General features: G+C 43.7%; 1 protein-coding gene across 1 annotated transcript; it reads left to right on the top strand.

The window, feature by feature from the left end:
• Positions 1-4,092: 4,092 nt before the first annotated feature.
• lrrc4.2 (leucine rich repeat containing 4.2) lies at positions 4,093-9,272 on the top strand. Its single transcript, XM_079681990.1, has 2 exons — positions 4,093-5,481; positions 5,634-9,272. Exon 2 carries the CDS (start codon positions 5,755-5,757, stop codon positions 7,750-7,752), a length of 1,998 nt encoding a protein of 665 aa, XP_079538116.1. The 5' UTR covers positions 4,093-5,481; positions 5,634-5,754; the 3' UTR covers positions 7,753-9,272.
• The last annotated feature ends 1,938 nt before the right edge of the window (positions 9,273-11,210 follow it).

Raw genomic sequence — 11,210 nt, 5'->3', positions numbered from 1 at the left:
CCAAGCGACTCTGGGGGCCCCAAGCAGAAGGGACATGTCACCTCTGACAGCAAAACTGAAATTATGAAGCAGCTTTTGACGGTGCGCTATGCATGGGGACCCCTTGAGGGGGTTTCCTGACATGTCGTTGCAGTAAAGTAAAGGGTGTCTCATGTTGTCGTTGCTGTGGACCTTCTTAATCTACCTTCTTTGGGGGCCTGCCTTGGTGCACGCCTGGAGACACTACAGTAGACCATAGCTAATTAGGTCACACACACACACACACACACACACACACACACACACACACACACACACACACACACACACACACACACACACACACACACACACACACACACACACACACACACACACACACACACACACACACATATATATTTCTAAGCATGTAGATCCTACTTCCTGCAACATTCAATTTCCCCTCTAACCCTGACGCAGCTTTGTAGGGCAGGATGTCACTCGCTCAGTATTGACCTGACCCACTGTTGTCTCACTCTTTCCAATACCACGCCTGCCTTTTGCCCACAGATGTTTATCACCAGACCACCCCTGAAATTGACCCACAACCGCCAAAGATTGTAACCACACTCATAACACCTCAGCAGTACTGAGCCTTTTTGGAACTGGATTTCTTGTTATATTTGTCTCTTTTGGGCACTATTTCTATAATTGTGTGAAGGAGATATCCTTCCTCCCGGGGAGTCGACATTTAGTTACAGAGTACATTTGGGGGGGGGGGGGGGGCGTTTGATCGTCTAGAAATACACTCTGTATGAATCAAAAAATCATTGTCTATCACATCACCATCATAAAGCAGAACGGCAATATACAGTATATGAACACAAGCTCATTCATTATTTATGTGATTCAATCCAATACATCCAACAAAAACCATCTCTGATAAAGACTTGAAAAATAGAAAAACATCAAATTGATCCCATGAATTTTCATATTTCACATTTAATACATTTAACATTTTTGCTCACACAATGTGTATACATTCGGAAGATGAATACAACTGAGCTCATACACTAAAACTGCAGATTTTGTACAACACGACGAAACTAAGGGGTTATAATACGTTTTTTTGCTACTAAAATTGACTCATGTGAGCAAAAGTTATTAAACAGCATGCAAACACACAGTTTATTAAGGAAGCAGATGACTGTTCAATTTGCTTCCCAAGCAATAGACAATGTCAAATAAGAGAATGATGGCAATGTCATATTTTCCTTTTCTACATGAAAGAGTACAAGTTAGTTTTATGGCGCACTACATGATACATGGATAAAACATGTTTCTAACCACTGATATGCCTCGCGTGGCAACTGTTTTCATTTATAATTGAAATTGAAAGACCCAAACATAGAAATGAGCTAAACAGCTAACCCGCCCCACTCATAATATATGACATCGGAAGACACATTTTAAAGATTTATTAATGTTGTGGAATTGACACACTGAAACACAAGATGCTTTATCATACTACGGAGTAATTCCATAAAACTCCTTATGATTTACATCACACTATATATACACTTTCCAATGGCAATAAATCCTCACTGATCCTCTCATTCCACACATTTAAAGGGAGAACTGGACTACAGACACTTTGTCTGATAATCCTTTATATGGATTCATGTAAGCAGCCAAAGGCTAGAGAAGGAAACAAAGAAGCTGAAAAAAAGAGACAGCCATAAAGACAGCGGGTGGAAACGTCATATATTCAGTGTGCTAACTGACCTTTCCATGCTCATGCCCCCTGTAATAGCATTAACACAGCAGCTACAACCATGGCCATCAATTATCTAACCAGCGCTGCCTGCACCACCTTCACTAATAGTTATCACTATGCTCCTTCTCTCTCATTCTTTCTTCCTCTTCACCACTCTTCACTCTAAAGCACCATATCTAATTGGAATAGAATCGGTACATCAGCTGTAAATTGAACGTTTTTTTAAATGCTTTTCTCATTCATCTGGAATTCTACCTTTCAAAACAGAAATGGTAAACGTTTCCACTCATTTTCCTTTGCTGTGCATACAATGGTGTTCCTTCAAAATACCATTGGAAAATGTGTCAAATCAGTCTACATGTTGTGAGGTCTTCTTTCATTCTAATGCAGAACCCTTTATTCCCTCACATGTGTCTTAAATGCAAAGGTTGTTTTCATTTATTCCCACTGGTGGTTTTGACCATCAATACTGACAATTCCAGTCACTCCTCATTGGTTTGTGTTGATGAACACTATTGCAAATAATTCATTTAAAATAATCATAATTATTGCAAAGCCATGCTGGCATTACACACAAGATGCTTCCCCTTTGTAGTAATCTGAAATATATTTGTGCAGACACAAATGTATTTCATGTATGATTCCAAATGCATTATTGAAACTTTCTACAATACAATAAATATACATTTTATGGATAGAGTGCATTCTCTCAATCAATTTGGTATGCTGAAGGTTAACAGAGAAGACCTATTTCTCTCGAAGCATGTCTCAGCACCTTATGCCCATGTTTCTTCAGTTTTCTGTCAAGTGAGAGATAGTTTGTTGACTGTTAACATTAATGCAGCTGGATGTAAATGAATGTTGCAAGTATAAAGCAAAGAGACAGGGTAACATCATTTTTTCTACGTTTTAAGTATCCGGGAGATAATACTAAGGAGTATCAATTATGTAATATAATCTTTAATTCATATTCATATATGTTAACACTAAAAAGGGATCACATGCAGTAAGTGCATTAGTCCTCTCGCCGACTTCTGTAACCGTCCCTTGCATTTATTTAAATTGGCGTCAGTATTACTCCGTCTGCTTTATGGTCATGGAGCATGAATTTCATCTTTAGTGGAATACAACATTCCAGTCATGTCCTACTTATGTATTTTATACACTGGAATTCAAATCAAAACCCCAATAGCAAACATATTTGGGACAATATAGAGGCGCAGGAGAGGGAGTGAATGTGGTCATTAACCAAAGGCAGTGAGGGACACTCCTTCTCCTGCATCCAAATGATGTTTAATCCAACACTATCAACACTCCTCTCCTCCCTCCTTCTCCTCACCCCTACTTCTCATCTCTTTCTTTCTTTTTTCTTTCTGAGCCATTTCACTGAAGAGGCTACTATGCAGTGTTTTCCCTCATCTGTCTCTCTCATCCTTCTTCTCTTTCCCTATTTATCTCATTCCTCTCATCCTTCTATAGGCTCCTTCCCCCTATTTCACCAAGGACGTGGATATATCTCCTGCTACCCGGCCCCATCTCTCTCCCCCACTCTCTCGGAAAGTCTCTTTTCCTCTATCTCTCCGTCTTTCCCTCTCATCTTTCTAAGAGATAACTGTGTGCAAGCCCTTTCATCTTTCTCCTCCCTGAAGAGAAGACTGCCCAGCAGACACAGAGAAGCAGAGTCAGCATTTCAGTCCTCTGTGATGTCACAGAACCCCTCCCCATCACCTCAAAAACACTCACATACTCATAATAAATACTCTGACATAATTAGAAAAGCAGATACAACAAACTATTCTGTCTGTTTGTTCCTTCCCTCCCTCACAAGGGAAACACTCACCGCAAGGTGCCATACAAGGGTAAGCTGCATCTCCACTTGAAAACACTGGCGCACTGCTGCGCTCACGAGACAGGGAGACGGAACACAGGGCAACTCTGGAGTTGGAGTAAAAAGTCTGACCTCTTTGAATGGGAGGCTTTTCATTTGAACGATAGGTTGGGGGAGACCGACAGCAAGAGAGAGGGGAGGATGGGCACAGGTGAAGTGATCTAGAGAGGGAGAGCAAAGAGAGACGGCGAGGGACCGAACATGTGAGAAACAGACAGAGAGAGTAAGAGGGGAGAAGACAGTTACAGTGACGGGAGGGAGAAGAAGGCATACAGGAGGAGGGGAGGTTGAATGTGTTAATACACAGGAACACTGCATCAAACCAATGCACTGCTCTGAGGCTGGCTGAGCAGCTGAGAGGAGTGCGTCAGCAGTACATTCACGTTCCCACTGAAGGACAAAGGGAGGGGGCAGAGCGAGCATCTTAGCTGCCTGCAACACCGACACGGAGGGGGGGAATAGAGAAAAGAGAGAGATTGGAGAATAAACAAGAAGTGGAGATGTGGATTAGAATGCTGCTCCCGCTGCTTCTGTGACGCTGGGCTGCCTGTTTGAGTGCCTCGCGTGCCTCCTCCTCCTCCTCTCCATCTCTCTCTCACACACTCTCTCCTTCGCACACTCTATCATTCTTTTGCTCTTGATCTGTCAATGGTTCTCTCTCTCAATCTCTCGCTTTCTCTCTCTCTCTTTACCTCTCTCTCTTTCTCTGTTTTACTCTGGCTACTGCAGTAGTCCACCAGCCATGCCGCAAGTCTGACAGCCACACACATGGCTAACTGCCACAACTTACTACCTCAGCCCCGGAGAAAAAACTAACAAATAAGGAAGCTGAGGAACACTGCAGGAGACAGCCCGGGCGACAAACAGCAAGTGGAGAGAAGAATCCTCAATACCTTTCTTGTTTTTGGATACAGATACGGAGCCCACTTCCACACACATCCTCCCAGCGTCATCCTCTCTTTTTCCCTCATTGCAGAAGAGGACAAGAGTGCTCTCTCTCTCTCTCTCTCTCTCTCTCTTTCTCTCTCTCTCTCTCTCTCTCTCTCTCTCTCTCTCTCTCTCTCTCTCTTCCGACACGCTTTTGCGAAGCTCCAACAGTGCAGCGCATCCCCTTCTCCGCCCCCCACCCAGCGACACCATCTCTCCCACCACCCCCAACCCCCCCTCCCCCCAGGAGGAATAGACGGATTACTGCTAACTGTGCACACGGCAGCCTGCAGCTGCTCTGACCAGGGCCAGCCCGACGTTGGGAGGAAGCAAAAGGAACAGAGGAGGAGAGAAGAGGGGGATGACTGTGCCGGGAGTTCTTTAGCCTTTTTCTGTCTCTCAGTCTCTGTCACAACAGGACTAATCAGCGACCGACTAGCCCTTGGCAAAGTCACAGTGAGGGAGGTCTCTCCACCAAACAGGCGACCAGCCGACGAGCCAACACATGTATCAGGAGCCGACAAAACTGGGGACTCTTTTTTTCACTTGGTCACTTCTTCTCTCCTCCTCTGTCGTGTTTCTCTGCTATATGGATCATTGTGATTTTTCCACAGCAGAGCTGCATGTTGGAGTCTGCAGCCTGGCAGGGGGGCAGTTAGTAGGGGCAGAAGGGATTCAGGCACCTGCCAAGCCTTCATGGCCTTACCTCTGCCTGTGAGTGCTTTTCATGCTGCTTTCAGTCTTTAATACCAGGAGCCATTTTGTACCCGTGGCTAATAGAGGGCCACATCACTTTTTCAGAGAAGGAAAAGAAGAAACCATGAATCTGGTGTCATTCCATCGAAGGAAATTATAAATGAACATGTTGCATGACTATTGCTTTTAACATTTGGAAAAAGGCAAAAAGGACCACTTCCAAACTAATGAGGTACGTCACTGTCACTGTTATCCAACCTTTTTCTTACATTGCTGCACTGCTTTTCCTCTGCTGCTTCTCTTGTATTAATCCCTCTCACTCTGTCTCCCGCTCTGCCCCTCTTTTTCCCCTTCTCTCTCTCACACACATCAATTTTGATGTAGCGTCTCCCTGCACTGTCGATGGAACTTGGGAGCCTTGAGTTGCTCCAGCCAGGCTAGGGTGGTCTGTCCTCTGGTTTGTGCCGTCTCCCCCCACCATGCAGAATAATGAGCCCTCCACACCATGAGTCCTTTGGGCCAGGTTAGAGTGCAGCCTACCTGGAAAGCAGCCCTGCTCGCCGTGCTCTCTCTGCTTCCTGCTCTCAGTATGTGCCAGTCCACAGGCCCTGCGTTGGGCTCGGCTAACCCACAGAACTGTCCAGGTGTGTGCTCCTGCACTAATCAGCTCAGCAAGGTGGTGTGCACCCGCCGAGGCCTGGTTAGGGTTCCTCCGAACATCCCACCCAACACCAGGTACCTTAACCTGATGGAAAACAGCATCGAGACCATACAGGCAGACACCTTCAGGCACCTGCATCACCTGGAGGTACTGCAGTTGGGCAGAAATGCTATCAGACGGATTGAAGTTGGGGCCTTCAGTGGATTGACCAGCCTCAATACCCTGGAGCTGTTCGACAACAGACTGACAGTCATACCCAGCGGAGCTTTTGAGTACCTGTCAAAGTTGAGAGAGCTGTGGCTTAGAAACAATCCCATTGAGAGCATCCCCTCTTATGCCTTCAACCGTGTACCCTCCCTCATGAGACTGGACTTGGGAGAACTGAGAAAGTTGGAGTACATCTCTGATGGAGCATTTGAGGGCCTTCAGAACCTCAAGTATCTCAACTTGGGGATGTGCAACCTGAGGGAGTTTCCTAATCTTTTACCACTGTTGGGGTTGGAGGAGCTGGAAATATCAGAGAATTTTTTCCCTGAACTGAAGCCCGGGGCCTTCCTTGGGCTTAAACATCTACGTAAATTGTGGATTATGAACTCTGCCATCACTACTATTGAGAGAAATGCATTTGATGACATTACAGACTTGGTTGAGCTGAATTTAGCCCATAATAACCTGTCGTCCCTCCCCCACAACCTCTTCACACCTTTACAGTACCTGGTGGAGCTCCACCTGCACCACAACCCATGGCGATGTGACTGTGATGTAGTGTGGCTCTCCTGGTGGCTCAGAGAATACATTCCCACAAACTCCACCTGTTGTGGACGTTGCCACACCCCGGTCCATATGAGGGGACGATACCTGGTGGAAGTTGATCAGACCACCTTTCAGTGTTCAGCACCATTCATACTTGATGCTCCTAGAGACCTGAACATCTCGGCAGCGAGGGTGGCCGAACTGAAGTGTCGCACAGCTGCCATGAGCTCAGTCCGATGGCTCCTGCCAAATGGGACTGTATTGAGCCATGGCTCAGCTCACCCACGGATATCTGTCCTTAACGACGGAACACTGAACTTCTCCAATGTTCTCCCTTCGGACACAGGCGTGTACACCTGCATGGTGAGCAACATGGCAGGAAACTCCAATGCCTCAGCATACCTAAACGTCAGCAATGCTGAACTCAACACATCTAATCTGTCGTATTTTACCACCGTGACGGTGGAAGTTTTGGAGCCCACAGTGGAGGAGACCCCAAAACCTAAACCTACTATCCCTGCCTCGCCCTCTGGCTTTCAGCCTGTCTTCATCTCTACACCTACCGTGCTGTTCCAAAACACTCCAACTCCAAGGCAGGTGTCAATCGTCACTCCCAGAGTCCCTAGTAGGCCAGCCGCCAGCTTGGATGAGGTGATGAAAACCACAAAAATCATCATTGGCTGCTTTGTTGCTGTTACCTTACTGGCAGCCGCCATGTTGATAGCATTCTATAAGTTGCGTAAGCGGCATCAACAGAGGAGCACGGTGGCAGCAGCAAGGACCATAGAAATCATACAGATGGAGGAGGAAGTTCCTCCTGTTCCGCCCCCCACATCCGGATCTAGTGGCTCTGATGACACAGTGTTGGTACTGCCTACGTTAGTGGAACACAACAGCAACACCTTTAAGCCTGGGTATGTGTCCTCCTCCTCATCAGCCCGCCAAGGGGGCTACGGAGCCCACTGGACCCAGAACAACTCTCTTCATCGCTCAGTCAGACAGCATCACAGCCACATCAGCACCATTGCTGATCCCTACGTCATTAAGACTACTCACGGCAAGGAGAAGGTTCAGGAGACCCAAATCTGAGTAATGCTCCCTCTGGATTTATCTCTGACTCTGCCCCAACCTCTCCTCGCCACCTGTCTGCTCATCAGTCCATGCAATAGAATGCACAAAGAACAAAACGGTAACTTTCTTTTGTACAGAAGTGCAAAACAGAGACAGTTTTTGGTTTCTTGTACATGCCTATACATAAGTATATAAATATGAAAAAAATACAAATATATATAAATGAACTACCGTCAGGCAGTGGTAAGACATTATATTAGAAAAGAAAGTCATTTGAAACTATTTTCTAATAACTGGTGAATTCTATTTAAAAGACAAAGATACTTAATTTCTTTTGTGATTGATAATAGAGGATGGTACTCTAGGAAAAGAGGCATTTTGTTTGTTTTTGACCATATTTAGACTGCAGAAGAAAAACTCTTCATAAAGGCACCAGTTTTTAAATACAGCCCCAAATATAAGCTCCAGTTGTACTGTGCCAAATATTATATGCAATAAAATGGTATTTCCAGACTTAGGAAACTAAAAAGACACACAAGAAAAATCTAGATAGATAGAAACATTTGTCCAAGGATAGCAGCGTAATGGCACAGATAGAATGTGCTGTTCAGTAGCTATCAGACAAATGCTTTTGGACTGCAGTGCATTTCTGCAGCTAAGGTTTAACCCTCTGTTTGCTGAAGCTGAGCTGCATTTATTTGACAGTGCCAGTGCTTCTTAGTTGTAGCGTATCTAAACATGTTTATTTAGTGTGCACATGATTCCCCACTGGTCAAACTGGCAAAGATGAAGTGCAGGCTAATAACAGTTGTTGCAAATACTTTATTCTGTTATTGGTTGCATTTTGTGTTATTTCTTTTCCCTTAGGTTTTGACATGCTTCTTAATGGCTTGTGTAGTGTTTAGGGCTAATTTAATAATGCATTACAGCAGTTGCCTGACTTGTCTCTGCAAGGGCTCATTCCGATGCTATTTTTTTTCAAAGGAAAAGACATGCGGGGCATTGGTACGGGGCTTTGCTGACCGTTCTGCTTTTGGAAAAGAAAAAAAAACAGAGGATTGAAGTGAAACAAATGAATGTCTGATACTGGGGCTTTTCCATGGACTACATTGAAACATGACTTTTTTTTCTTTTAACAGTTTATTTTTAGCAACACTATTTTTATGGAGAGACAAAGGAGGCTATGATAAATAAAAAAAAACCTTTGGTTTGTATTTCTCTAAACAGAAACACATTCATCTGATGTTTTTTCTTCTCTGAATATATTTCCATGTGTGTGTAAGTTGTTTAATCGTTAAGGCTGGAGGCAGTATTGTAAATCGTATCCTACCCCAAATCCCCCATCTTACGGTCCTATGCATTTACTTAGTGTCTGCATGAATGGGTCTTTAAGTAACTGGTGTACAATGCTGCATTCTACCCCACAGTGGGGCTCTATGCAGGTCAGATAGGCTGTTGGTCTTTGATGCCTCAGCTTAGTTCTTAACATTGATTTCTCAGTGACTGTGAAGGGGAAAAAATACATGTATCCCACAGTTCTACAGTTTGTGGGTTTCCTTTCCTTACACACTGACCTGCTGGTTGAACTTATAATCCTATCAAATGAAAACAAAACATATATTTATATATTATTTACATGTGGGTTTTTTTATTAAGAAAAAAAGCGATTGTGGCAGGTTCACAATTATTTGAATTACAACACAATCATTCTTCAGCCAAGAAAGTACATCCAGAAGAAGATCTAAATATATCATCTGATGAAAGCAGACTGTATTTAAAAAAAAATGTTCTTGCTCAATGTGTCAGTTCATTTCTGAACAATCTAAATAATCACATGTTGACATCATGCAGTTAAAAGGTCAGCTACCATAAATAATTGTCCCAAGTCAATGTTGTGACTGAAACGCCTTATCTATGACCTTAGACTTTATCCCTTCATACAACTACTCATAACTGCCCATTCTTTTGCACTGATTTAAACAAAAGCACTAAATTCAACCCTGCGGGTTACTGGTCATTTAAAAGGTTTATGTCGCAATACAAAAGTGTTCCTGCTGAGGCTATATGGGGATAAAGAGGAAATTACATTATGACCCCTGTGATAATTATGGAGCCAGTTGAGTTGACAGGAACACCAAGGCTTCATTTAAAACCTCCAGGCTGAGCTTCCTGTACCATCAAGAGCCAGTTAATAATGTGCTGTGAGACTTGCTTTTGCTATATGTAAATATGTCATATGCATATTTTCTATGACATTCACTACAATAAGATTACAGTATTATCTCCTTTGCATTACAGTAGGTACTCCTCTGGTGCAGTAAAACAAAACAGGGACACATTATGTAACAGTCTGGAATACAGGTTGAGTGGGAGTCAATTCTTTTTAGTGAGGTGGAGTTACATGTTTTAAGATGCATTTTGAAATTGGATATACCGTGCATATTAACAAATCAGGGAGTATAACATATTGCAGGCAAACAGGAAATACCTCCAATTATATTTTAATTTAGGTTTTCTGAGCTCTGAATGGTGGATGGTGAGGTAGTAGTGTTTTTTTCTGCCAGCACACCTGGCAGTGTGTGAGTACAGGTGGGCCTCAGCGAGCAGATGGAACTCGTATGACTCTGACAAGTGTTTCTTAATTTTCTTCTAAATATGAGTGCAATGCACTGCTGAATATTCTAATGCTGGTGAAATGCGAAGGCTGCTCTCTGCTTTGACAAAAGAGAGTGATGGTTGTTACAGCATGTGTGGGTTGCAAAAGAGCAGACTCTTATTATTTCCCCGACACAGCATGACTCTGGCCGTGCTAGTGCCTTCATAAGAGGCTTTTGGCTGTTTGTAAAGCTTTTAAAGTGCCTGATGGCCAGCCGCATACAAGTTATGTTCTTCTTTTTTCTTCCTCCTCCTCCTCCTCCTTCTCTGTGCTAAAATCAAAAGGGGAGGCAGATCCCTGAATCACATATAGTTTTAGGCCTTCCTTTGAGTTATTCAGATTTGCTGAACCTCTGTCAAGGGTGAAGAGGCTGAGGGTGTGAAATGGCCATTGTGTTAACTGCTGAAACAAGGGCCTAGACAATAGTCCTTCCCTGACAACATCATCAGGGAAATATGAATCTGTTCTCTGGGGTGGCTTCCGTCTTATCTCCTACAGCTGAGTCAGTCATATGCTTTGAATGTGGCTGTGTGTTCCCTTGTTGCAAATGAGCTGTGAAGATGTCTTATCATAACTGCTGATGTCTGCCTTGCTCTGTACCCTCCCTTTATCACTAGTTAATTGACTTAAAGTAATTGACTGAAACCCCCTCAATATACCCTAAGTATAGGTTGGGTTTAAAGGCAACTTCTTCCTTTATCCTTTTCGTTCTTTTGTTTACTTTCTTGTTTTATCTGTTCGATACATCAACCGTCACAGATTTACATAGTCTTTTGGAGCATGCTCACTAATGCTCACCTGCTTTTTTCCCTCCCCTTAT

Source organism: Notothenia rossii (genome assembly GCF_949606895.1).
Source record: "Notothenia rossii genome assembly, chromosome: 5".
NCBI lineage: Eukaryota > Metazoa > Chordata > Actinopteri > Perciformes > Nototheniidae > Notothenia > Notothenia rossii.
Note: the sequence above shows the minus strand (reverse complement) of the source record. Positions and strands in the feature narration are given on the sequence as shown.

Bases quoted from the DNA above. Each gene is read 5' to 3' on its own strand.
- lrrc4.2 (XM_079681990.1), top strand. From the start codon at position 5,755: ATGAGTCCTTTGGGCCAGGTTAGAGTGCAGCCTACCTGGAAAGCAGCC.